Here is a 26377-nt window from a genome sequence, read left to right on the forward strand (position 1 = left end):
TTCAACTTATGTCAGTCAGTAGAGTTTTCCCTTCTTTAAAGAAGGGAAAACTTTCTAGCCTTATAATAACTGCTGACACAAGTTAACGTGATGATTATTGCACCCGGGCGTAATATTTCAATCTTTATTTCTCATATCACGATCGTAAATTGTCCCAAAAAAAAAGCAAAATTTAAAAAAAATCTAAAATCAAAAATAAAAAGAAATTATTAAAAGTTTGAAATTAAAAAAAAAAATCTAAAAAAACTAAACTGAAAATTTTGAAAATTTTGGAAATTTTGGAAATTTTGGAAATTTTTGAAATTTTGGAAATTTTGGAAATTTTGGAAATTTTGGAAATTTTGGAAATTTTGGAAATAATAATAATAAACACGATAAATATTTCTGGGGAACGGTACATTCTGGGGATTAGTTCTCTGGGGAATAGTACATTCTGGGGAATGGATTTCTGGGGAATGGTATTCGGGGGAATGGTTTTCTGGGGAACGTGACACAATCTGATTTTGACATTCTACTTTCGTCGTTTCACACACACAAACGAATGAGTGCTACGCAAAGTCACTCACACAGTCATTGACCTCCCTCTAGAAATTCATTCGCTCAGAGAACGGTCGTTTGACATTCTACCGAGATTCCGATCATTTCGATGCCAACATTTCAAAAAGCATCATGTACACACCATCCTTTTTGAGAAAAACGCATTTGAATGTTGAGCATCCATTTTCAATTCCCATTTTAATATAAAAGCAAAATAAGATGTTCTAATGATAACAAACGATGAAAAACGTTGCTTTTATTGATACTTGATCATCCAAATTCAATAAAACATTATTTCCGTAATTTTATTTGAGAAAAACAAACATAACTTCTTTTGAAATCACCAACGTCTATATCACCCTGCTGTCATTGAGGGGGACGCTTTGTTATGATTCGTTTTTCTTCGCCGAATGTACATGGCGCTTTGTTCATGTTGCTTTTTTTTCGTCACGAGGTTCATGTAGTCTTTTGTTTGACAGGTTGACAGGGCTATATAAACAGGGACTGCTGATGGCAGAGATTTTGTTTATGTTACTTTATTTAAAATCATGATTAAACAGACTTTACTGAAGTAACTTTTGCTCATTTTTGGTGGAGAGGTAGCTTATTAGGAGTACTTTCAGAATATGCAATAACCCAGAAAGTGTCAAAATGTGCTTTTTGAAATGTTACCGTCGATTTCTCCCATGATCGCATTCAAATGACTTCTGTCGCCACGCAGCAAACACGAGGAAGAGAGAGACGAAAAACGAGAGAAAGAGCACGCAGTCTCGTTCGGACCCGGACGTCTGCTTGAGTGGTGCTCATTTTTCGTTCATTTCGTCTTTGTGTTTACGTTCATCGACCGTCGCTAAGCAATGACGATCATGATAGACGCTGTGTGCCAGCGATCAAATTTCGTTTTCTAGTTCTATCCAATATCGAGCAGTCCGATTCAGTGACAGATCCCTTTTCAAGCATCGCTCCTCAGTAGGGTTTTTTTTATTTTTATTTTTTTTTTTTGAGAACAAAATGTAATAAAACACTTGAACAAAAAAATTAGTTTGCTTTGCTCATCCACCAAATTGTAAATAAAAATTAATCAATCTAAATGAAATTTTTCCAATCAAACTTAGAACTCCATTAGGATATTAGAAAAAGCAAGTATTTGTCAAATTCTAAGAATATTTGTTTTAATTTCCTTTGCATTTTCGTTCTATGGTAAATCTGTAGGACCTTTTATTGGTAAAAAATAAGTCAATAAAGCAATTCTTTACGAAATCGGTCTTTTTCTTTAATTTTATTTTTTTGTATTTTTTAATCCATCTGAAACTTTTTTGGTGCCTTCGGTATGCCTAAAGAAGCCATGTTGCATCATTAGTTTGTCCATATTATTTTCCATACAAATTTGGCAGCTGTCCATACAAGAATGATACATGAAAATTCAAAAATCTGTATCTTTGGAAGGAATTTTTTGATCGATTTGGTGTCTTCGGCAAAGTTGTAGGTATGGATAATGACTACAGTGAAAAAATTATACACGGTAAAAATTTTGTTGGTGATTTATAATTTCACTTTTTGTCACTAATACTTGATTTGAAAAAAACGCTATTTTATTTTTTTTATTTTCTGATATGGGTTAGGAGACACCAAAGGCCAACTTTTCCGAATTTCCAGAACGGGCAAGAAATCTTTGATCGAGTTATGAATTTTTGAATCAATACTATTTTTTTCAAAAAATCGAAATATTGGTCGCAAATTTTTTTTCAACTTGGTTTATTGATGTAAAAGATTTTGCAATCAAAAAGTACTTTAGTGAAATTTTCATAAAGTGGAAATTTCTGAAAAGTTGGCATTTGATGTCCCCTAAAACAAATCAGAAAACAAATAAAAATAGTATTTTTTGCAAATCAAGTGAAATCAAAAACCACCAAAAAAAATTACCGTGTATTTTTTTTCAGTGTATTTCTTATCCATACGTACAACTTTGTCGAAGACACCAAAACGATCAAAACATTCCTTCAAAAGTTAAAGATTTTTGAATTTTTATATATCATTTTTGTATGGACAGCTGCCAAATTTGTATGGAAAATTATATGGACAAACTAATGATGCAAAATTGCTTCTTTGAGCATACCGCAGGCACCAAAAAAGATTCAGCCGGATTAAAAAAATACAAAAAAAATCGAATGACCGAAATCTCAGAGAATTGCTCAATATCACTGTTAACATGACAAGGAAGGTTTAAAATTAAGTTTAAAATTATAAAAAAATAACAATTTTGAGGAAAAATATAAAAATAATATTTTCTGGTTATTGTTTATTTCAGAAAATGTCAAATCCAGGCAATTTCATTTCCGAAAAAAAATGTCTTTTAATGTCGATTCTAAAATCTCTCCATCTGTCGACGGTTTTTTCAATTCCTTCAAATTGCATCCTTTGATGTTCTCCTTTTCTCGAAATTATCTCTAGCTCGATGGCAGCCTTCCTCGATGGTCGCTTCGATTTCATTTCCTCTGCAAAAACATTCCTTTTGTGAATGTTGTCTGTTCTACATGGCAAGTTGTCTTGAACCTATCCAAAGGTTGGGTGTGAAGCTCTTTTTTTCATCGAGTGGTCCTTTGGATATTGACAACCAGAGAGTCAACTATAATATCATAACAAGTTGTAAACTAAAAGGCTCTTGCCACGAATAAACAATCAAATTACAAATTACTAGAGTGGTAGAGGGTTAAAGTGCTTTTTTTAATTTGATGGTAATGCAATTGCAAATTTCATTTCATGTTTTTTTTTTAAATTTCTGTAAATGGAAAACTGATACAGTAGGTTAAACGCAGAAAAAAAATAGTTTTAAAATATTTTTGTTATGCATTTTATACCAGTATACTGCCCCTGATCGCATAAATGTCCCATATGCATTTTCATCAATTTCGAGTTATTGATGCAGTTTGGTTCAAGATCGTGTGCTCTTTCAAAAGAGCCTATAACATCCAGTACTTTGTTCTAGAAATCAGGAGGAAATTAAGTTTTTTGGCGAAAACTTAACACGTAGCCTTATGTATGGGACAAACTTCAAATGCGTTTTTCTCAGCTTGCTGTTTTTGCATATGGGACATTTATGCGAACATGGGCAGTATAGTTGTTTTGCAATTATTAGTTTTGAAAATACTATGTACCAAAAATAAACAAGAAACCGGAATAAAATGTTTACTGAACCATTTAAAAAAAAATCGCAATAATTTATAATTTATTATAATAAATATTCAAAAATTTAGTTACATATTTGTATGCAATCAATAACGTAGCAAAAAAAAATGCACCGCATAAATTTCCAAAATTACCTGAACTGATCACCGCGATGATCGGTGGGGTGGGTGCGTGGGCGGGAGAGATGGGACTCGATGGTTTCGACACCACACCTGGAGAAGGGGAGCCGTTCCGGAGTTCCGTTACTTCTCCGACAGGTCTTTCTCTCGCGGTGTGTGTTGCGTTGCGGTTATCCTTTCCGTTTCGACGACATTCACCTGCGAAGGCTCCTTCGTTCCGTTGTTGTAGTAATTCGATATCCAAAACAAAGTAGGCGAACACGGCTGTTTCGGGTCGATGACGTTTTTCGCTTCCTAATTCTTTTTTCCTCCAATTTATTTGCTCGCACTCTAAACTCAAGAAGCACTCTCAAAAAGCGAGAACTTTTGGCCGTTCAGCACATCTCGTCGTCGTCGTTGCACTTGAAGCTGGTGGTTTTGCCTCCCACAACTCACTGCCACTTCCTTTCACTTTGGCCACAATTTGAAGAACTTTTTTTATTTTTTTTTCACAAACCCCCTTCTCTTCTGGTTCCCTTCCTTCACCTTGGAAACCGATTTGTGTCGACTTTTTTTTCTTTCTTCTTTCGGGGATCCAATTTGCTCACAGCCTACTCGGATGATTGCGGGACATTGACTTTCGTGACACTTCCGTTTCCTGTTTCCTGCGGGTGCAGTGCAAATTTCGCTTTTTCCTGTCAAAATTCACCAAACTGTGGATGCATTAGAAGAGACACCATTAGCATTTCGACCCAGCAGCAGCAGGCAGGAGGAGGAACGACGGATAATTTTTCTCTCCTCTTTTTTCAACCCCGTTCAACCCGAGTATGGTTTCGCAATCGACGAAAAAAATAAAACTGGGTTCTATTCCTGGTGCGTGAGCAATTGGTCAACCAATTGCAGGGGCGCTTCCGGAGGGGTCACACGGCGACGACGATGGCCACAGTAATAGTGGTCCGTTCGGATTTCGGAAGGCGCGGATGTCGGGGGAGAAAAAAAACAAAAAAAATCCTTTCTTCGACGAACCTTTTAAAAAACCCGCAGACTACTCCAGCTCCAGACACTCTTTATCCAACGGTAACCATCGAATACGCGAGACCACCAACCAAAAAAACTAATCTTGACGAATAATCCGGACGCTCGCACAGGTTCCCGAGAGGCACTGACCGCAGCGGGGAGACACAAAATCGGGTTTGAAAGATTCGCGCAATGAAAAGCTACTACGATTTTACACTCTAAATTGAGGGTGGACAGCAGCAAAGCACAAAAGAAACTACGCGAGAGACGACGAATGGTGGTGGAAGGGAGACTGTCAAAACGGTGACAGCTGTCAAAGAGCATCAATGCCCAAAGCCGGTCTATGAAAAAATCGAGTGTCGTTGATGGGAGATTGCCCAGTGGGGTAATAGTTTGTGGTTGAAACATGGAATGGACTTTAAAAAGTTCAAGCAAAACAATTGGTACGTTCGTTTGATGGCTAGTGCCACACTGAGTGCCGCACTCAGAGCTGCCAAAGTGTTTCTTTGAAGAAACTCGCGCTAGTTCCGCACGAGTTTCGCCGCCATCTTGGAACTGAAACTCTAGTGCCGCACTCGATATTTTTTCAGTTTCATGCGAGTTCCACGCGCACTGACAAATGACGTTCGATTGAACCAAAACTGACACCGACGAGTGCGGCACTCAGTGCCGCACCGGCTCTTCAATCGAACGTACCAAATGTAAATGAGCCAATCTCGGATTAGTTTTCAAAAAGACGTAAGAGCCATTGGTAAACGAAGTTCTTTTTGCATCGGTATTCGACCTACTTACAAAAAACCAATTTCAAACATGCTTGTGATTGTTCATCTACACGTCCTTCAATCGCCCTAAACATAAAACAAATGAAATATTGTTTCAATTTGGAGAAAAACGAAAATTAGTGCCGGAGGTCACGATGGCTCTTACGGCTTTTTGAAAACTCACCCGAGCAATGTAGATTTTTTTTTTTAAAAAGCAAACTAACCAGTTCATGTTAAATTTGAGCATTCACTGACGTGAGCAGGACAGACTGCTTTTTTTTAATTTATATTTATTCAGATTTTTTTCTTCCATGTCCATTCATTCAGTTAAAATATTATTGAGTGTCCAATCACAATCGATGACTTTTCACCTCAATTTTAAATACTAGCAACTTTCATTTATTTATGAAATATTGTAGCTTTCGCTATTCAGTGATTTCAAATGTAGGAGGTCCTACATGTACAAAAGGGAATAGGGATACCTTAAAACTAACTTATAAACTATATAAAGAGCGGATCAATGCAGCTGAAGACTGCAATGATTTCTGTCGAAATGCATCAATTATCTTATTGGACATAACATCCAAAGTGTCAACTTCGGCTAATTGATGAAGTTCAGTGGTGCTGAACCAGGGAGGAAGTTTCAGAATCATTTTCAGAATTTTATTCTGAATCCTCTGAAGTTTTTAGGTCAGACTGCTTGTTAACATCTCCACACTGGCACAATTACATTGTTTTGGTTGCAATGAAAAAATTTAAAATCTTCAAAATTCTTAAATTCTTAAACTCCTAAATTCTTAAATTCTCTTTATGTATGACTTTCAAATTTTATGATTTTATTTATTTTTGGATGATTTTTTCTATTTTGAATTTTTGAAGTTTCGATTTTTTTGAGTTAATGAATTATTAACATAGAATTTTTAAACATTTAAATATCTTATTATTTGAACGTTGATTTTTGTTTTGTTTCGATATTTGTAATGTTATAAATTTTCTCATTTTATGATTTTTTCAGTAACAAAATTTATAAATATTCGAACCATAAAAATTTTGAATTTTGAAATTTACTGGAATTTTTAAGCTTTTGTATAAATTTTGGAATTTTTGTATTTATTTTTGATTTTGTTTTAATTTTTAAATTGAATTTTTGATATTATGAAATTTTGAAATTAGAAATTTTTAAATATATAAATTTAAAGTTGTTTAATTTAAATTCATCATTTTGTAATAAATTTAATTGAAAATTTCGTGATTTTTCAATATTTGAACTTTTAATTTTGAATTATTTGAATCCATCATTTAGATTCATCATATGAATCATTAATTTTAGAATTATAGTTTTTTATGTTTTATTTAACTTATTTTTTTTTTTAATTTAATAAACTTGTTAAAACGTTAAAAATTTAAACCCTTTGAAAGCTTTGATTTCAAAATTTTGTGTTTTTTTGATATTTGAAATTTTCAAAATTTAAACAAAAGATCATACATTTTTGAATTTTTGGTTTGAGTTCAACTCTTAAATTTTTGAATTTTTATATTCTGGAATTTGAGAATCATTTGTTTTTTTTATGTTTGAATTTTGGAGTAATTAGTTTCTAAATATTTGTATATTTTTTTTTTTTGACTTTGACTTTTTATTTCTTTATTATTTAATTTTTTGGATTTTCTTATTTTATATTTTTTTAATAATAGAATGTATAAATTTTTGAAATATTCAATTATAGGAATTATATAATTTTGGACTTTGAAAATGTTAGATTGTTGAAATTTTAGGTTTTTAAAGGTTTTTGGAATTTGCCTGTTTTGATATTTTAGATTTTTTTGGGTTTTGATTTTGTACTGCCGCTCTAATCGACTCCGTCCCATATGTAAAAACAGCAAGCCGAGAAAAACGCATGTCAAATTTGTCCCTCCCATAAAGCTACGTGTTAGAATTTCATGAAAAAGTGGATTTTCTCCGGTTTTGTAGAACATTTATTGTTTTTTTCTGATAGTTTAAAAATTTAGAATATTTAAATTTTTTGAATTGGGTACTAAAGCCCTAAGTCAATTTTTATGTACAACGGTAAAAAACACGATCAAAAACCATTTCTGATCACTTTTTTTCATTTTAATGCAATTTTTTTTGACAAGACAACATTTTTTCGATGGATCAACTATGGTCCTTTTGGAACGAGCTGTCAAGTAGGAACTTTTCTGTCAAGAAGAACCGCGAGGTTAATTTTTCAAAATTGATTTAAAAATCCATTTTAAACTCTTTGTGATCGTACAAAGGGTCATTGTACTCAGAAAAATAAGCTGTATCGCTGTAAACAATAATATCAGCAATCTAAGCTTCATTTTAGGACCCAATTTAGATTTTTTACATGTTTTATTTTCTCATGTTATGATTTTTTTCAACAACAGAATATATAGATTTTAGATTTTTGGAATTTTTCAAAAAAATAATGATTAATTATTTATTAATTTTAAAAATTTCATTACTTTTCAAAAATTTCCTTACGAGATAATTTTGAGTTTATAATTTTATGTATCGAATAGAAAAATTACCGCGTAAAGAAACGTCAAACGCCACTTTCCGTGTTTGTTCCTTTTTAACTATGTTTCACATATAGTGAGACAAATCTTTTCATAGCCAATTTTCTTTACCTTTTTTATATTTTTGGAGTTTTGCGTTTTTTGCGAGTTGCGTACAAACTTTTTTTTTAGCGATTACGTTCTTTCCAAACTCTAGTCCAGATTTTACATCAGCGGCACGCTTCCACAACTCTGGCAACCCAGCCAGCTTTGTTTGTTTTTCTCGCGCCTGATGCAAATAATTATTTTGTCATCGCGCGCTCATCTCCTGTTGATCAACAACGCAATTTCGCGCACTCCCGCCCGTTCGGTCACATTTTCGTGAAAATCCAGGAAAAGTTTTGCCCTAAATTTGATCCCAGTCCTAGCAGAATGTCCGACGAACCGCAGCCGTCGTCGTCCAGCGCGAAGGCGGTCTGCCCGGTGTGCGACAAGCTGTTCACGGTGGAGGAAATCGAGCCGCACGTGGACCGGTGCTTGTTTTTGAACTCAACGGAAAACGGCGCCGGAGTTACGTCGTCGTCGTCGTCGAAGGAGCTGAAGAACAGCCAGAACCAGGTGCAGGCCAAGCGGAGTTACAGCATTTTCGAGAAGAGTCCGTCGGTGGCTTCAAAGAGGAGCAAGGTTGAGGAGGTGGTGGGGAGTTCTTCGGTGCGGACGGTCGAGGACATGGAGCGGGCGATTATAGATTTGTCGGATGAGGAGGAGCAGGAGCAGAGGCGGAAGGTTAAGGTGGTGGAGAAGGAAGATTCACAGGTGCCGCTGGCGGAGAAGATGCGGCCGGTGGAGTTGACGGATTACATTGGTCAGGAGCAGATTATTGGGAAGAATACGGTTTTGAGGACGTTGTTTGAGAGTAACAGCATTCCGAGTATGATTTTCTGGGGGCCGCCTGGGTGTGGCAAGACCACGTTGGCTCACATAATTGCGGCACATTGTAAGAAACACGAAAATATGCGATTTGTGAAGCTTTCGGCCACGATGAGCGGAGTCAACGATGTGAAAGAAGCGGTCAAAGTGGCCAAAAATGAGCTGAAGTTCAAGCGGAAGACGATTCTGTTTATGGACGAGATTCACCGGTTCAACAAGCTCCAGCAGGACATCTTTCTGCCACACGTGGAGAGCGGAACGGTGACGCTGTTGGGGGCCACCACGGAGAACCCTTCGTTCAGCTTGAACTCCGCGCTGCTCAGTCGATGTCGGGTGATTGTGCTGGAGAAGCTTGCGGTGGAACCGATGGTGAAGATCCTCGAGCGTGCCCTGCCACAGTACGAGACGGTCATGTTTGAGAATAACAACCAGACCCCGGACATTGGCAAGCTTCCGTTTATTCCAAGGTTAGACATTTTTCAAGGCTTTTTAAGTCGACTTTTTCAAATATTTTTAAACTACTTCCAGAATGATGATCAGCTCGGAGACGATCCGCTGGCTGGCGGAGGTTTGCGACGGCGATGCCCGTATCGGCCTCAACAGTCTGCAGCTCGCCCTCAACACGGTGGCCGCCCGCCAGGAGCAGGAAGGCAGCGCCCTCAAACTGATTTCGCTGGACGAAATCCAGGAAGGGATCAAAAAGTCGCACCTGCTGTACGATCGCAAAGGCGACCAGCATTACGAGCTGATCTCCGCGCTGCACAAGTCTGTTCGCGCCTCGGACGACAACGCTGCCCTGTACTGGTGCACCCGGATGTTGGAATCCGGCGAAGATCCGCGCTATCTCGTTCGGCGGATGATCCGGATGGCGAGCGAAGACATTGGTATCGCGGACACGAACGCCCTCACGGTGGCCACTTCGACGCTGGCGGCGGTCCAAGCCGTCGGAATGCCCGAAGCGGACTGCATCATTGCGCATTGTGCCGTTTACCTCGCGAGGGCGCCCAAAAGTCGGGAGGTTTACAACGCATTTGGTCGGTGCAAGGCCGCGCTCAAGGAGGTGAAGGGACCGATGCCGGGAGTGCCGATGCATCTGCGGAACGCCACCACGAAGCTGATGAAGGACATGAAGTACGGGGCGGGGTACAACCTGCTGCACAAGGACCAGTCCGGGTTGGTGTACATGCCGGAAGGGCTGGAGGATGAGAACTATTTCTCGGAGTAGGACTGCGGTGTGTTTTAAGTTACGTTGACTATGATTATTTGTAATACTAAGGAGTTATTAAAGTTGATTTACGTTTCCTAACCAAATGTTGCTTTTTGATTAAGTTCCTAAATCTGACCTTTTCGGAAATCATTAATTATAAAAGTCCAAGGAAGCATTTTTTTTAAACATTTTTATTGTCGTGCTAAATCAAAACTTGCAAACACCAACACCTTCTCTGGAAGAGGACAGGCACCTGAAAAGAATAGAACATTAAAATCAGTTAAACATTCGAACAGCAATCAAATTCGACATTTCTTTAGTTAGCATCAGATAGTGGTGCATAAAATTGTCGAATCATGAATAAATTCATAAAGGGTTAAGGATTGTTATCATCATGAAGAAGATGATAAGAAATTGATTAATTATTGAATACCAACCTTTTGTGTGTTCATTTCCCTGCTCCTTCAAAGTTGCCAGATCCCATTCGAGATTCTGAAAAAAGCAAACAAAAATTGGTTAAAATTTGTGTCCTAATTTTAATTTAATATGGTTTAAAAGGATTGGTCTCAGATAGTGGTGCATCGTTGTTGAATCATTGGGATTCATTTAATTGGTAAGGATTTTTATCATCAAAAAGTCTGAGAAATTTGAGCTTAAGAAAAACGAAATCTTACCTGTTTTGTTATCGTTAATTAAAAGACAGTGAAATTCGTATTGGAAAAAAGCAGGTTGAACCATTTCTGTAAAACAAAAAAAAAGCATTTGTTAGCAACTATTGAAAAATTTTAATAAGCGATGTAAAAATATTTCAACATTTCAGATAGTGGTGCATCGTTGTTGAATCATAGGATTCATAAATTGTTAAGGATTTTTATCATCAGTGAAATCTAAAGCTATTTTAATGATTTAATTTTAAAATTCTTACCTCAAATTGAAATCATGTTGGTCAAATGGAACAATTTTGCCGCCATTAGGTTTTGCGCTGACTCGATTTGGAGGTTAGAAAGGAGTGCACTGTTTACATGGACTTAGCACAGTTCGATGCGGTCGTCGATTTTGTTCGGGGAAATTCGTCGACAATCGACGAAGACCATGTAAACAGTGCACACGAGCTGTCAAATGACGTCACGGTGTAAAACCTAATTCCTCCGATTCATCGAAGTAACCTATGAACGAGAGGAGAAAGCAAACCATGAAACATAACCTACAAATCAAGGAAGCATTTCTTGGGGGAACCGGAAGTGGTTCGTCAGACGCTAGTATAATCAACGGTATTCATACAACGTGAAGAAAATTAAATTGAATCATCATGGTAATAACTCTCAAAATAACATGAACTTAACTTGCAACTAACTTACCAAGCAGATTCTGATGAAGAGTCCAGTGTTTTCCACGTGGTCATCTCCAAACCCTTGGAAAATCGAAGTTTCACATTTCAAAGCTGCTGCAGAATGCAGCCTATGCAAATTAGTCACATTATTGATCAAATTTAAATGCTTTCAACAGCCTCGATAACAATTTGTAAAAGATCAGACTATTTTTATAAATTAATTTTTGTGCGACCGTCTTCTCCTGTAGTTGAAATAGAAATGGACGAGTGAAGCAAACTTGTTGAAGGAAAAAGATTTTGAGGTGAATTTATTCTCGGTGGTGTGGTGAAAAGAATCTGTGTCAAACGAGCTGTCACAATAAATGCCCAAAAAATAGGTTTTTGGAATGCCCACTGGGTTACATAATGCTCGAAGAACAAAGTAACAATAGGGTCCTAAAGCTAGGAAAATTTTTATAAACAACGTTTACCGTACGTTGTACGGTTAAAAACACAATTAAAAATCATGTCTGGTCATTTTTATTCATTGTAATGAAAAAAAAAAAATGGCAACATTTTTTCGAGCTGTCCAGCAGGATTTTTTTCTGTCAAGAAGGGTCGCGAAATTTGTTTTAATATAATTTAAAAAACCATTTAAAACCTTTGTGGTCGTACAAAGGGTTATTGTATATTGAAATAAATAAAAATATTAGCAGATTTTATTACTGTGTACAAACTGTTTTTACGCTAAATCCACCGTTCTGGCAACACTGCTGCGCGCGGTCTCGCAGTCGATTTGTTTACACCCAAACGTCAAAATTTGTACACAAATCCGAGAAAACCGTTGCTAACCCGTTCGCGGATATTCTGTTCCGTCGGTTCCGTCGCGAAAATCGTGTTAAAATGGCCCAATTTGTTGATTTTTCAGATTAATTTGTGTGTTAAATTTAGCTAAGATTATAATTCCTTCCCAAAATGGACATCGACACGCTGCACGCCGACCTGCGCAAGCGATTGGACATCCTTGGGTTCAATCACCCACTTCCGCTCGGTGCCATCGGAATCGTGTCCGCAATTCTGTCCGATTTAATCAAAACATCAGAGAAGCTAAAATCCTCCAAGCAGCAGATCGAGCAACTTATGCAGGTGAGAGCAGCACAATCGAAGCAATCGACGGTTTTTGGTTTGATTTTTGAATTCAATTCTGTCAACAGGAAAAAGTGGCCTGGGAGCTCGGCGTGGAACCGTACAAGTGTGACAACTCGCGCCTCCTGTCCGAAGTGAACGGCCTGCATCTGGAGCTGGTTAAGCAGCGGGACAAGTTCGTGCTCGCCAACACCGAGCTCAAGTGTCGCGTGCGCGTGCTTCAAACGGACAAAAAACAGCTCGACGAGCGATGTTTGCAGGCCGAGGCAAAGATTCGGGAACTGCTGCACTCGGCGGACAGTAAATCGCGCAAGAATGGTGTAAACATGCAGCGGAAACCGTTTGTGTCGACCGTAAGGGCAGGGTACTATCAGCCGCCCAAGTGTTGCGACGCCCAGGCCCAGGACAGCAAGTGTCACTGTCCGTGCAATCAGCCGCGGAAGACGGACGTGCTGCACGAGATTGAGCGACTGCAGGCGGAAACCAAGAACCAGGAGGAGGTCATCGACGCGTACAAGAAGCAGGTTAGTGCGTGTTTTAGTAACTGTTGGTAAACAAGTAAATATTATTCAGTCCAGACTCGGTTATTTAAAGGACTTTGTATGGAAACCTTTAATTTTAATTTTGTGTAATTCCGAGTGGTTTCTGGTAATTTCAAGTAATTTTGGGAAATCAAAAGTAATCCGTGACATATTTCTAGTAATTCTGGTTATTACACTCAGACTGGTCAGTAATCCTTGATGATGGAAACCTGTATATTCTTCGTTGGACGAGTTATGAACGCTACCACCCACTGAGAAATGCAACGACCCGATCAGTCCGATTGGATATTGGTACACAAAATAATACAAATTTGTAAAATATCCATGCTTATATCTAATAACTAACTCAGTTAAAGTTAAACACTTTTATGATTTTTGTTGAATTATTTTGAATATCCTAGGATTACAGGAATAGTTTAAGTTGTTCCGGGGATTTAACCTTATCATGAGTCCATTCTTCGATCTCTTTTTGCAGTTCCAGTGAAAGTTCCTCCTTGTAACTGTCTGCTTTTCCTTTGCGCATGAATCTGTAACATTTAAAAATATTTTTACTTAAAAAGTTGTCAAATTTTATGCCAATTCCTTACCGTTTATTCTCTGGAAGAGCATCCATTGAAGGTATCCTGAAACCGGTTCGCGGATCCACCATTCGGCTAAAGTTAACCGCCGGATTGTCCTTCATTGATTCGAAGGATAGATGTTTGGACAAAGTTGCCAACTGCTCGTCGCTGTAGCACTTGTTGAAAAATTTGCAAACTCTTCTTAGAACTGGAAGTAAGTCCTGCAACGTAATTTTAATTATATGGATTGTTGACAGTCGGTTTAGATCGTTGATACCTGCTTCATATCTTCATACTTTAAAACTAGCACGTTATCAAGGTGACTCAGCTGGTTGTACTCGATAACGTGCTCATGGTAGGGAGAGTAGAGCTGAAGGTCTCGCATGAATGAGCGGGTGAAATCCTCCAGCGTTCCCTTGTATCCGGTGAACGAAGCTGAATGATGATAGAAGGACACTGCGACCGATTTGGGATTCCGATGGACGTACACAATCTTTGGTTTTACAGTCCAAATTGCTTCCGGAAGAAGTCCCACGGGCACGTGAGTCTTTATGAACCGTGGTAAGGGCATTTCCCGAACTGTTTTGAAAGGACGATGCTTACCGGGGTGACTAAAGAGTCCGCTTATGCTGGGGAATTGATAAATTAGCACTGGATTAGCTAATGATACGAGGTTTTCTCACCTTATGGAAGGAAATCGCTGCATCAAATCGACTTCCGCTGCTCGTTCGTAGTTCAAGTCGTTGCAGATCAGCCAAACCATCTCCTGGCACCAGGTAGTTCCACTTTTCGGATACGACGCCACCCAAACATCGTCCGGAAGAATCTCCAGCTTTCGTAAATCGTTGTCAAGCGATTTGAAACTGCACGAAAGAGATACTTTTTATAACAATCACCTCACATTATGACGTATTACGCTTCTGTAAGACAGCTTGGTTTCGGCTTCCAGCTAGAATCCCGGATGGGAATCTTGGAGCAATCCGTAGGCCTCACTAGGACATAGTTTGGCTCGTTGCGTTCCTGCCGAGTCGCAAGATAAATGGGATCTGTAATTTCACTGTACTCGAAGCTCATCGTGTGCTGGCTAGTTTGGTACTGAGCAGGATTGTAGTAAATTTGTCTGAATTTGTCGTGGTTGTAGTTGTAGCTGTCGACAAGATAAGGGAGGGTGCGCAGCAGTTTAACAATAAGTGAGCAGAGAGTCTAGAGATGCTCACTTTTGTGTAGACCGAAGCGAAAAACCAAACAACTCATATGAAATTCTAATGGGAAATTACCTTAACGAAGATTTGGTGACGAACCAAGGGGATGACGACAAAGCAAAGAGGTAGTCCACTAGTCCCTGCCTGTAACTAGTTCGTGCGTTGGTATTTGTAAGCTGCCCCTGTTGAAATTTTCAGATGTTTCGAAGTGTTGGTAATGTTTTTTTTTTTCTATTATTAAGATCCATTAGAAAGGACCAATTGATTTAAAAACACTTTTGTTATTATAATTAATTTAGGTTAATTTAATATCCTTGGATTATACGAATAGTTTAAGATGTTCAGAGAATTTTATCTTATTTCGTGTCCATTCATCGATCTCTGTCTGCAGTTCCAAAGAAAGTTCCTCTTTGTAACTGGTCGCTTTTCCTTTGCGCATAAATCTGTAACGTAACCTTGTTTAAGTATTTTGAAAATTTGTTTCAATTTACACCATTTCTTACCGTTGATTCTCAGGAAGAGCATCCATTGATGGTACCTTCAAACCAGTCCGCGGATTCACCATTCGGCTAAAGTTAACCGCCGGATTGTCCTTCATTGATTCGAAGGATAGATGTTTGGACAAAGTTGCCAACTGTTCGTCACTGAAGCGCTTGTTGAAAAATGTGCAGACTCTTCTCAGAACTGGAAGTAGGTCCTGTAATTTAAGAATATTTGTATTTATCGTGAATTGTTGATAGTCCGATTAGTCCGTTGATACCTGCTTCATGTCTTCGTACTTTAAAACTAGCACGTTATCCAGGTGACTCAGCTGGCTGTACTCGATAACGTGCTCATGGTAGGGGGAGTAGAGTTGCAAATCTCGCATGAATGAGCGGGTGAAATCCTCCAGCGTTCCTTTATATCCGGTGAACGACGCCGAATGATGGTAGAAGGACACTGCGACCGATTTGGGGTTCCGATGGACGTACACAATCTTTGGCTTCACCGTCCAAATCGCTTCCGGAAGTAGTCCAACGTGCAGATGGGTTTTGATGAACCGTGGTCTAGGCATCTCCAGCACTTCTTTAAAAGGACGATGGTCGTCAGGACGACTAAATAGTCCGCTCAATCTGTCAATGAACTACAGAGTTATCTTGAGAATCATCACGTATCAAACAGATTCCTCACTTCATGGAAGGAAATCGCTCCACCAAGTTGACATCGGCCGCTCGCTGGTAGTCCAGATCGTTACAGATCAACCAGACCATCTCCTGGCACCAAGTGGTTCCACTTTTCGGATACGACGCCACCCATACATCGTCCGGTAGGACTTGAAACTTTTTCAGCGCGGAATCAATGTTTTTGAAACTGAAAGGAAATTATGCTAATCATCCAAATCAAACTAAAATGAATTAACTTATAAGTATTACACAGATGTCAGCACAGTTGGCTTTGACTTCCAGTTTGGATCCCGGATGGGAACCTGGGAACAGTCCGTTGGTCTCACTAAGACGTAGTCGGGCTCGTTTCGTTCCTGGCGAGTCGCCAGATAGGTGGGATCGGTGATTTCGCTGTACTCGTAGCTCATTGTGCAGTGGTTGGTTTGATACTAATAGGCTTAGCTGTGGACTTGGTTTAATTTTCGCAAACTATTTACTATCTTGTTATCATTATGCAAATCATTTTATCTATCTTTGTTAAGCTTTCTTGGAACTAATTTATATTTTAACTTGCAAAAAAATACTATATAAAAGAACAAACTAACCCCCCTTGCACTGCACTGAAATTACAATTCTCCAATCAGCTGCAATTGGCCATGATCGCGTCTTGTTCATTGACCGGCAGTGCAGCAGCGTCCAGATTAATTGAGGTGTTATCTTCTGCTGTGCGCTTAACAGGGATGCTTCACGCACAAGCAACTATCGCAATTTCTCTCTTATCTTCCACGGTTTACACTACAATATAGCGGAACGTTATCGAGGTGAACCAGTTCGTTCAACTTGATTGGATTGAAGAGTCACAGTGTGATAAAGAATAACTTGAGACATTTGTTTTATCTTATACTTTATCACTCTCAGTTTAAAAGTCAAACTTGAAATCACTTCCCTCGGTAATCGTCTTCTCGTACTCATCAAATCGGCTCACATAGTCTTCGCTCATGTCCTGTTCGAAGGAGTTTATCTTTCCGCTGCGAATGAATCTGAAATTAGAGCGTAGCATTGCATCAAATGGTAGAAAAAGGTTAAAAAACAATTCTCTCCAAAATCGTCGGATTTCATGAATATTTTTATTTTGCATCAACTTTGTTAGAGTTTCTCTACGACGAAAAAAAAAAATGTTGTTCATGATTCGATTATCCGAATTCTCATAATTCTTCGGATAATCGAATTTCTAATATTTTTATCGTATTTTTGATTATCCGAAATTTTATTTAAAACTTCGGATAATTGAGGCTTCGATTGATCGAAACTTACGATAATCGAGGCTTCGGATAATCGAATCTTTGGATAATCGAAATTTCGGATAATCGAGACTTCGGATAATCGAGTCCACACTGTATTTTTTTCTGAATAATTATTGTCCTTATCATAACCAACAACTTACTAAAGACAATTAATCTATCAAAACATTTCTTCCCGAGAAAGGATTTTTTTGAATATTCACATCTTGTATGGTGCAAATTGCCCTTTGGTCTTAGAGAAGCCCCAATAAAGTTTTAGCCAAATGAATAAATACATATATGAATCAATTTTCGGCTTTCGGGAGAATTGTTCAAAAGCATCTTACTGAAACTGGTTAGCATCATTCCTTTTCCTTTCGTAACTGTAGTTGGTTTTTCGTGCCCACTGGACTAAGTTATCCATGTTGCATGATTTGTTCGCTGAAAGAAAAAAAAATCCGAATTTGAAAAAAATGGAACTATTTTAAACAAATATGACAGGTTTATTTGATAGAACATTTCCTTTTCACAAATTTTAAATTTTGTAAATTTTGAAAGTTAATGTTTTAATTCAATTTCAAGTTAGTTTATATTGTGCAAAATTTACACAATTCTCAACCACAAACTAAACAGGTTTCCTAAGAACCCATCGTTTAAAAGTCATTGCACTTACCACGCATCGACTCGACCGACAAGTGCTGCTCTAGTGCTGCAATTTGCTGCCCGTTGTACGATTTCCCCAAGAAGGCAGCCGTTTTCGCAATCACTTTCTTCAGATCACGTTTCATTTGCTCGTAGCTCAAAAACAGCACATTGCGTTCGTCGCGCAACTTCCAATAGTCCGCAGCATGGCCCCCGAACGGCGCGTAGATCAAGTTGTCACTCAGAAAGGCGTTGAAAAAGTCCTCCCGGGGTCCGTCGTAACCGACAATGTTCCGGTAGTGATGATAGAACGAGGTAGCGGCATCCTTGGGCCCACGCGAGACGTAGATGATCTTTGGTCGCACGGTCCAGACGGCGTCCGGCAGCAGCATTGCCGGCAGGTGCGACTTGATGTGACGTGGCCGGGGTAGCCGCTCGACGTCCGTTACGGTGTCCCCTCCGTACAGGGTCAAAGCCCCGGTTAGCCTGAATAACCGGTTGCTTTTAACCAACCTTCATCACTTCTCTAACGGTTCATACTCACTCCAGAAACGGGAATCGCTCGTCCAGCGACAGCTTCTTGGCGCGCTCAAAGTTGAGTCCGTTGTTCAGCAGCCAAACCATTTCCTGCGTCCAGGTCGTGCCACACTTGGGAAAGGTCACCACCCAAACGTCGTCCTCGAACACCTGGAAGGTTCGAACCCGCTCGGCCAGCGGCAAGTACGTCTCGATCATCACGCTGAACCTCGACGAACCTCGGTCCCTGAGAAAGCCCGGTGCCTCATCCGGATATCCACCGGGTCGCGTAACCCGGTAGTGGTGTTCCGTTCCAGGGCACTCGATCCGGTCGAGCGTTTCGTTGGCGAGCTTTTCAAAGTGGAACATGGTCGGAATAGAGAGAAAACATCTGCACGCAACTACGATCGGCGATAGAATAACATGAGCCGCGGTTTCTCCTTCTGCAAGTTGCAGTTTTTATGTCGCGAATGCAGTTTGCACTCACCACTTGCTGCACAGTGCTGGTGTTGAGATGAGTGCCTAGAGGCAAGTGAACTAGAATCGATTTTGCTTATTTATTGAGACGTGAGTAGAATGTGAAAATGTAAAATTTCTTCAGGCTATAATAACTTGGCTTTCTAATTTGGATTGGGTTATAATGGAGGTCGAGTTAAATTGCATTTTTTCCTTAAATTACTTAAACAAAACCGTTTTTCTTTTAGGGAAAAAACAACTTTCAGTGTTGAATAATTAAGTTTGTGTTGATAACCGCTTTTTGAGTATTAGGAAATTTAAATAAAAAAATACAGTTTTAGTAAGTCGAAACATAAGAACTCAGGCCAAAGATGAGCAACAAATTGTGCAGGTGGCTATGTTACAGACATGACCAGAGCGACAAAGAACATTGTTGGATAGTAAAAAAGTAAAAGTAGTTATGCCATAGACGTAACTGGAAAAGCGTTGCATAAGAGCAATTCTCTACAAAACCGGCCGATTTCGACCATTTTTATTTTTTGTATTTTTTGATTTGGCTCAAACTTTGTGGGGGCCTTCCCTATGACCAAAGAAGCCATTTTGCATCATTAGTTTGTCCATATAAATTTCCATACAAATTTGGCAGCCGTTCATACAAAAATGGTACGTAAATATTCGAAAATCTGTAACTTTTGAAGGAATTTTTTGATCAATTTGGTGTATTCGGCAAAGTTGTAGGTATTGTTAAGGACTATTTAGAAAAAAAATTTAAATCAATACTAGCATTTTAAATGGGCATAATATTCAATGTTTGGCCCTTTTAAAATGTTAGTCTTGATTTAATTTTTTTCAAAATATTTTTTTCGAAAAGATCGAAAAATTTCACGAATGTTTCATGTATTAACATTGAAAATTGAACCATTAATTGCTGAGATATCGTCATTAGAAAATGGTGGGCTGTTTGGGTGAGACTTAGAAAACTTCAATTTTCGTGATTCTTTTTCTTTAAGCCGCTGTATCTCAACAACCAGAGGTCCAATCTTCAATGTCTCTTAGACAATTTTATAGCAAATTTTCTGAACTTTTCAAAAAAAAAAATTTAGAAATGGTCACTCATGGTCACTATTTTTAAAAATCGAAAAACTGCAAATATTTCGCTGAAATCAAACCTTCGGTGGCTATATCTTGAAAACGGGGCCCTTTATCAAAAAATCTGTAAAGTAATTTTCGATTGCAAATTCAATTTTGCATAAAAAAATGAGGTCAAAAAATTTTTATGTATGAAATTTCGATTTTTTCCAAAAATCACCAGTTTTTCAAAAAATCATAACTCGGCGGCAGATTTTTTGACCATGTTTCTCTATAGCTCAAAAGTTGCGGATTTTTGTCCCCTAAAACATATCAAAAAATCTCAAAAATTAAAAAAATACGTATTTTGGGAATTTGAGTTTTTGGAAAAAAAGTTAATAAAAAAATCGGGAAATTTTTTTTTTCGTGTACCTATTTTTTTCTAAATAGTCCTTAACGGTGCACATCAACCTGAACTTTTGCACCCAGATTTTTGTCACAGACATTTTAGTATCTTCAAAACTACGGGTACTATCGAAATAATTTTTCTATTCATCCCCTAAAGTACTGTCCACAAAGTAGTTTACAACAAAGTTTGACTATTTTTACAATCACATTGTTGCAGGATTGGGTCCGTAAGTTTGACAATTTTGGAATAAGAAGACAACAACTTCCTTCGTTGCTGTGCACCCTTAACAATACCTACAACTTTGCCGAAGACACCAAATTGATCAAAAAATTCCTTCAAAAGTTACAGATTTTCGAATATTTACGTACCATTTTTGTATGAACAGCTGCCAAATTTGTATGGAAATTTATATGGACAAACTAATGATGCAAAATGGCTTCTTTGGTCATAGAGAAGGCCCCCACAAAGTTTGAACCAAATCAAAAAATTCAAATAAAATCCATTTCCGGTTTTGGTAGAGAATTGCTCATAACGTTTTTCCTGCCAATTAAGTAATACCGAGAGGTACTGAACGTCAAATTATTGGTTTTGTTTCTGAAAGTATTGTTAGCTTTATTTTAAATTCGCGGCACTTTTCAAATTTTTTAGGAAAAAAAAATGAAAAAAATATTTTCTTTTTTTTCAAAATTTTAGCTGCTGAACTGTAGGGCCTTGACTTTTTTTTAATTCGTGGTAGTTTTCAAAATTTTCAGAAAATTCTTTTTTTGAAAAAGTAATTTGTGTTTTTTTCAAAATATTTACTAACATTTCAAAAGGGCCAAAAATTCGTTTTATCCGATTTTTTTTTCAAAAGGTTGAGAAAATTTCACATGGATTCACTTTTTAACATCAAAAATCGGATCAATCATGGATTGAAAATTGAGGGATTTTTTCTGAAAATGGCTGAACTCGAAAACGAAACACGAACAAAACAAATTTTATCGTGTTTTTTTTCATTTTTTTACTTTTAACATAATAATTGATCATACATTTACCCAAGGCATTCGGATAATCGAGTCTAAAAATGTAATACAGTCCAGACTCGATTATCCGAAGGACTTGGACAAAATTCACTTCGGATAATCAAATGTTCGGATAATCGAATCACGAAATTTTTTTTTCAATTTTTTATTTTATTTTTGAGGTTAAGTTTGACCTACAAACTACTCTAAAGTTATTTAGAATTTTTTTATCCAAGATGGCGGCCAAAATGTGTTTGGTATGGTAAAAGGCAATCAAACTAAAATGGGGTCACAAAACTCGAATTTAATGTTTAAAATAAGAAAATAAAATAAATATTAAAACATATTGTGTGCACACCTTCGGATAATCGAAACTTCGTATAATCGAGTCAGGACTGAATTGAATATTTCGCCCTTTTGAAACGTTAGTCTTGATTTAAAAAATTCAATTTTTTTTTCGAATAGATCTGAACATTTTACAAATGATTATTTTCCTAACATTAAAATTGGACCATTAGTTGCTGGGATATTCACATTAAAATGGGGGGCTGTCTTGGTAAGACTTAAGGAGGCATTAGAATATGAAAAACAAACAAACAAGTTCGCTCTTGTTCGTGTTTGCCAGTTTGCCAATCTCGCAAACTTGCAAACAAAGCTAAATGTATGCAAACAAATCAAACTGTCAAAAAGCGCGAATTTGTTTGTTTGTTTGTTAATGTCTAAAATCTCCTTATTTTATTCGTTGTTTCTCAGAAACAAGATTTCTTTTTAGATCAAAACAAGCCTTACCCGACAAACTTCGTCTTGACGTATAGCTTGTTTGCTGGTTCAGCCTCCTGTGATCAAAATTTGAGTTTACGTAAATTTTCCCATACAATCTGCAAATACTCCGGAATCGGTCCCAGAGTGGTAAAAGTGGCAAATTTTCAGCATATAAACCTTCCTTGGACTTACACGAACCCAACGCAACAAAGAGCACCTCGATCCGACGTTCCGTGTTGAATTGATTCGCGTTCGAACAAAACCGTCGAAATTTTTTATATATATAGATTAAAGTCGAAATCAACGCACTTTATCAAAATTTTTGTAAAGAAAAATTGAATTTTTATCGGCAATTTTTTTCTTTTTACCTATTTTTTCTGAATAGTACTTATCAATACCTAAGAAAATTCCTCTAAAAGATACAGATTTTCGTACCATTTCTGTACGGACAGCTGGCAAAATTGTATGGAGCCTTGTATGGACGAACCAATGACACAAAATGGCTTTTTTGGTCAACGGGAAAGCCCCCACAAAGTTTCAGCCAAATCAAAACATACACAGAAAAACCAATTCCGGAATTCGGGCAGAATTGCTCAATTTATTTCGTAAAAATATCTCCAGCACACTACATGGCCTTCAAGTATCAAACTGAAAGTCGGATCCACTCAGTTCGCGTTCAATGTATTCATCGAAAAGTTTGATGAATTCATCAGAAAGTTCATTTTTATGGTCTCCAATCTGCCCCTTTCGCATGAATCTAAAATATGAAGGAGTTTAATTATGATAAGCTTTCCTAATAAGTAAGCAATACAAACTCGAAGTTTTCACCAGCTCTTCCATTCATCCGCATGGCATTTTGGGTCATTTGAACATTGTTTGTCGAAGGATTTTCTGCAAAAGAAAGTTCATTTTGAAATACATTTTAAATACGCATTTCACCCCACTCACTTTTCATCTGATCAAACGACAAATGCTCGGCCAGAGTATCCAACTGTTCCTTGGTAAACTCCTTGCCAAAAAATTGACACACTTGCGCCACCACACTTCTTAAGTCCCGCTTCATGCGCTCGTACGAGAGAAACAAAACGTTCGGTTCCGCGCGGACGCGCCAAAACTCGAGCACGTGCTGAACCTGCGGACAGTACATGACCTTGTCGGCCGCCAGCTGGCGCAGAAAGGTGTCCTTGGACCCGCGGAATCCCATGATCATTTGGTAGTGATGCAGGTACGAAACTGCCACGTCCTTTGGGTTACGCGAGACGTACACAATGCGAGGCTTTACGGTCCACAGCTGCTGGGGGAGCAGCGGGAGGGGAAGGTGGGACTTGATGTGGCGAGGGCGGGGCAAGTTTTCAACCGTGGTGACGGTGTCCACTGGGATGTTGTGACCCACGGCACCGAGTCTGTGGGTAGAGATTCGATGAGAAGCTTGGCGGGCTGATTAATGATGGGGAGACTTACTCGAAAAACACCGATCGCGAGTTTAGGTTGACTTGCTTCGCCGTGTCGTAGTCCAAGTCGTGGTCAATCAACCAAACCATTTCCTGCGTCCACGTTGTGCCACACTTGGGGAAGGTCACGATCCAAACGTCATCTTCGTACACTTGGAAGTTGCGGATTCGGTCGGCGTAGTCGACGAACTTTGCTGGCAGGACGCACGGTTTAGCCTCTTCTGGGGAGTCTTTCAGCTGGACTTCGACGAATGTGGGAGCTCCAGGGCAGCCGAGCGAGTCGGCCTCGTCAAATTCTAAAGGTTTAAAGTCAAACATTTTCAAACGCACTTGTTTCGTCGTGAACTCGCGGAACCAGACTGAAAGCAAAAGTTGAAACGACACAACCAGTGACTGCTGCTAACGACCTTGTCAAGAGTAACTGTTCGTGGGGTAGTAGAACGATGGACTAGCCGCAAACCACGACTGATTGAAACGAATATAAATGTAAAGAGCGAATCTTGAAACAGAGATAAAATGGAACGGAACCTAATCGTTTTGTAAAAAAAGAGACTCTCAAAATCAACAGTTACGTTTATCAGTGCGTACTAAATTATTCATAGTATCGGAAGTCACTCCCATCCAGTTCGTGGTCTATGAAGCGTTGAAAGCGATCGATATATTCGGGCGATAGCTCAGTTTTAAAGCATCCAACTTGACCTTTCCTCATGAACCTATTGGAAACAAAACATTTATTGATACAATCTTTGGAATAGTCTACAAGCTGGTAAACTCACTCAAACTCAACCTTCCGTCCCGAAATCGATTCTATCCCTTTGCACAGTGCCATGTTGTTGGCGGATGGGTTTTCTGCGTTGAAAAACATATTCTTGACTGTTTTACATAAAATCTATGATTTTGCTTCGCTTACTTCTCATGGTATCAAACGACAGATGATCCGCAAGCTGTTCCAACTGTGCTTCGTTGTATTGTTTGTTGAAGAACTTGATTACTCGAAGAAGTACGCTTGTTAGATCCTGAAGAAAAAACGTAACTTACTTGTGTTGATCGAGTTCAATACCAACGCAATACCAACCTTCTTCATCTCCTCAAAGTGCAAAAACAGCACGTGATCCAGCTGGCGAACGTTCCAAAAGTCCAGCGCGTGCTTCACCTGGGGACACCACAGCACCTTGTCGGCGAGCAATCCGTCGAGAAACGCCTCCTTTGGTCCGGTGAATCCGTGCAGATGGTGATAGTGGTGCATGTAGGACACGGCCACATCCTTGGGATTCCGAGCGCAGTACACGATCCGGGGCTTAACGGTCCACAGTTGGGAGGGTAGAAAGGCCAACGGGAGGTGTGTTTTGATGTGACGAGGTCTCGGTAGATCTTCCACTTGCTGAATGGTATCACCGGGACATCCCAGGATCACCCAAGAAAGTCTGAAAGTAGCATTGATCGATCAATATCGGGGATATTACTTTCACGATGCTTCCTTACTCCAAGAACACCGATCGTTCAAGCAGATTCACATTGCTAGCCGTGTCGTAATCCAGGTCATGATCGATCAACCAAACCATTTCCTGGGTCCAGGTCGTCCCCGCCTTGGGGAACGTCACAATCCACACGTCATCCTCGTACACGGTCAGATTCCGAATCCTTGCGGCCGCATCCAGGTACGTGGGCGTGATGACACAGTGCGCCGGAGTTCGTTTCTGCTGCCCGTCCGGAATGGCGGACGTATCGTTGAGTCGGATCTCGATCTGCTGGTGGTGCAGGTCCGTTGTGAGTTGCGAATCAATCACTCTGTAGGAGAACATTTTGTGTCGCGTGTCCAGCGCGGTCAACGGTACACTGATCGTTACCTGGCGTTGGCAGCAGGTTGTCGTCCTGCAACTCATTTCCGCGTTTGAAGGATTGCGCAAAGTAAACAGACTCTGTTGTGTCGAACCGCTTGCAATCTCTCCGTTAGTCATGTTGAGGTAGGGTGAGTAATTTCGACCAAAGTAAGATAACTGTCGGATTTAAGGATAAACTTATCATGCTTTACCTTAGCGATGTTGTCATCGATGCTTTCAATAAATTGTAAACACAAAGGTAACCCATTCCATTGAAAATCTCTCCTCCCTACTATCTTATCAATCGCGTGACTAGCCTAGGCCAACGATGGTGTTGATCATGGAGAGGCCGTTGCATGTACACAATGCAATGTCATCAACTGTGAGGTAGCTGCGCAAGCTAATTCGTCTCGTGTTTTAAAGTAATCTCTGGTTGTCACATATTAAAAATAATGATTTTATTCATTGTATGAAAAATTGGTTCCTTTCAGTTCACTATTAACTAACAGTTTTAACTTGTTTACGTATTCTTCTGGTAGCTCATCCTTGTATGATCCAATCTGACCTTTACGCATGAATCTGTAAAAAAAAATGTATCAATTGCTCAAAACGAACTTTTATTGAAACATACCGAAAATCGGGTATTTTGCGACCCATTGCTTCATTAAGGTAGGACACCAAGTTCTGGTTGTTATCAAAACTATAGCTTTATGACACGTAATGAGAGCTAATAAGGCAAACACGACGGTCATGACATTTATTCAGGTTCTAATAATAAGATTGAAAAATATTGAGAGTAATTTTCACTATCCATTTCC

The 26377-nt window shown here is 38.8% G+C and overlaps 7 protein-coding genes and 1 long non-coding RNA gene across 9 annotated transcripts in view; 2 read left to right on the plus strand and 6 right to left on the minus strand.

The window, feature by feature from the left end:
* Positions 1-5059, minus strand: part of LOC120416712 (sarcolemmal membrane-associated protein-like) — a 51216-nt gene extending 46157 nt beyond the window's left edge. The window contains exons 1-2 of one of the 2 annotated variants that reach the window (XM_039578534.2): positions 4848-5059; positions 3858-4534 (exon numbers count right to left, since the gene is read on the minus strand). The gene's annotated coding sequence lies outside the window, so the exon portion shown is untranslated. Of the gene's footprint in view, positions 1-3857 lie in introns of both variants that reach the window. The other variant, XM_039578533.2, reaches the window with a different exon arrangement.
* Positions 5060-8423: 3364 nt separating this feature from the next.
* Positions 8424-10357, plus strand: LOC120416689 (ATPase WRNIP1-like). The gene is made up of 2 exons (XM_039578506.2): positions 8424-9513; positions 9575-10357. Exons 1-2 carry the CDS (start codon positions 8549-8551, stop codon positions 10269-10271), a joined length of 1662 nt encoding a protein of 553 aa, XP_039434440.1. The 5' UTR covers positions 8424-8548; the 3' UTR covers positions 10272-10357.
* A 52-nt stretch (positions 10358-10409) lies between these two features.
* LOC120416690 (uncharacterized) lies at positions 10410-11228 on the minus strand. The gene is made up of 4 exons (XR_005605375.2): positions 11179-11228; positions 10928-10993; positions 10691-10745; positions 10410-10506 (listed from the first exon to the last, which is right to left on the minus strand). It is a non-coding gene; the product is annotated as an uncharacterized LOC120416690 (long non-coding RNA).
* Positions 11229-12391: 1163 nt separating this feature from the next.
* LOC120416701 (centrosomal protein of 135 kDa) overlaps positions 12392-26377 on the plus strand; it is a 59666-nt gene continuing 45680 nt past the window's right edge. The window contains exons 1-2 of the mRNA XM_039578517.2: positions 12392-12708; positions 12777-13232. Of these exons, the coding sequence (XP_039434451.2) occupies positions 12538-12708; positions 12777-13232 (627 nt within the window). The 5' untranslated portion in view covers positions 12392-12537. The remainder of the gene's footprint in view (positions 12709-12776; positions 13233-26377) is intronic.
* LOC120416678 (luciferin sulfotransferase-like) lies at positions 13253-14920 on the minus strand. The gene is made up of 5 exons (XM_039578497.2): positions 14727-14920; positions 14494-14673; positions 14088-14439; positions 13838-14031; positions 13253-13777 (listed from the first exon to the last, which is right to left on the minus strand). Exons 1-5 carry the CDS (start codon positions 14882-14884, stop codon positions 13654-13656), a joined length of 1008 nt encoding a protein of 335 aa, XP_039434431.1. The 5' UTR covers positions 14885-14920; the 3' UTR covers positions 13253-13653.
* Positions 15298-16620, minus strand: LOC120416680 (luciferin sulfotransferase-like). Its single transcript, XM_039578499.2, has 5 exons — positions 16425-16620; positions 16183-16362; positions 15773-16124; positions 15516-15709; positions 15298-15455 (listed from the first exon to the last, which is right to left on the minus strand). The coding sequence occupies exons 1-5, from the start codon at positions 16580-16582 to the stop codon at positions 15332-15334; spliced, it is 1008 nt and encodes a 335-aa protein (XP_039434433.1). The 5' UTR covers positions 16583-16620; the 3' UTR covers positions 15298-15331.
* LOC120416677 (luciferin sulfotransferase-like) lies at positions 17023-19011 on the minus strand. The gene is made up of 4 exons (XM_039578496.2): positions 18621-19011; positions 18108-18562; positions 17782-17875; positions 17023-17194 (listed from the first exon to the last, which is right to left on the minus strand). Exons 1-4 carry the CDS (start codon positions 18959-18961, stop codon positions 17074-17076), a joined length of 1011 nt encoding a protein of 336 aa, XP_039434430.1. The 5' UTR covers positions 18962-19011; the 3' UTR covers positions 17023-17073.
* Positions 22859-26029, minus strand: LOC120416679 (uncharacterized). The gene is made up of 6 exons (XM_039578498.2): positions 25222-26029; positions 24778-25163; positions 23750-24098; positions 23237-23691; positions 23104-23179; positions 22859-23045 (listed from the first exon to the last, which is right to left on the minus strand). The coding sequence occupies exons 1-6, from the start codon at positions 25695-25697 to the stop codon at positions 22925-22927; spliced, it is 1863 nt and encodes a 620-aa protein (XP_039434432.1). The 5' UTR covers positions 25698-26029; the 3' UTR covers positions 22859-22924.

This window comes from Culex pipiens, chromosome 2, assembly GCF_016801865.2.
Source record: "Culex pipiens pallens isolate TS chromosome 2, TS_CPP_V2, whole genome shotgun sequence".
NCBI classification, from domain to species: domain Eukaryota; kingdom Metazoa; phylum Arthropoda; class Insecta; order Diptera; family Culicidae; genus Culex; species Culex pipiens.

Bases quoted from the DNA above. Each gene is read 5' to 3' on its own strand.
- LOC120416689 (XM_039578506.2), top strand. From the start codon at position 8,549: ATGTCCGACGAACCGCAGCCGTCGTCGTCCAGCGCGAAGGCGGTCTGC. The intron at 9,514-9,574 runs GTTAGACATTTT...AACTACTTCCAG, and splicing joins AAGCTTCCGTTTATTCCAAG to AATGATGATCAGCTCGGAGA.
- LOC120416678 (XM_039578497.2), bottom strand. From the start codon at position 14,884: ATGAGCTTCGAGTACAGTGAAATTACAGATCCCATTTATCTTGCGACT. The intron at 14,440-14,493 runs GTGAGAAAACCT...TCAATTCCCCAG, and splicing joins CAGCGATTTCCTTCCATAAG to CATAAGCGGACTCTTTAGTC. The intron at 14,032-14,087 runs GTATCAACGATC...ATTACGTTGCAG, and splicing joins AGTATGAAGATATGAAGCAG to GACTTACTTCCAGTTCTAAG.
- LOC120416680 (XM_039578499.2), bottom strand. From the start codon at position 16,582: ATGAGCTACGAGTACAGCGAAATCACCGATCCCACCTATCTGGCGACT. The intron at 16,363-16,424 runs GTAATACTTATA...ATTTCCTTTCAG, and splicing joins CCAACTGTGCTGACATCTGT to TTTCAAAAACATTGATTCCG. The intron at 15,710-15,772 runs GTATCAACGGAC...CTTAAATTACAG, and splicing joins AGTACGAAGACATGAAGCAG to GACCTACTTCCAGTTCTGAG.
- LOC120416677 (XM_039578496.2), bottom strand. From the start codon at position 18,961: ATGTTCCACTTTGAAAAGCTCGCCAACGAAACGCTCGACCGGATCGAG. The intron at 17,876-18,107 runs GTAAGTGCAATG...TTTTTCTTTCAG, and splicing joins GTCGGTCGAGTCGATGCGTG to CGAACAAATCATGCAACATG. The intron at 17,195-17,781 runs GTAAGATGCTTT...CTCTAATTTCAG, and splicing joins AATGATGCTAACCAGTTTCA to ATTCATTCGCAGCGGAAAGA.
- LOC120416679 (XM_039578498.2), bottom strand. From the start codon at position 25,697: ATGACTAACGGAGAGATTGCAAGCGGTTCGACACAACAGAGTCTGTTT. The intron at 25,164-25,221 runs GTAAGGAAGCAT...TGCTACTTTCAG, and splicing joins GAACGATCGGTGTTCTTGGA to ACTTTCTTGGGTGATCCTGG. The intron at 23,180-23,236 runs GTGAGTGGGGTG...TTTCTTTTGCAG, and splicing joins GTCGTTTGATCAGATGAAAA to AAAATCCTTCGACAAACAAT.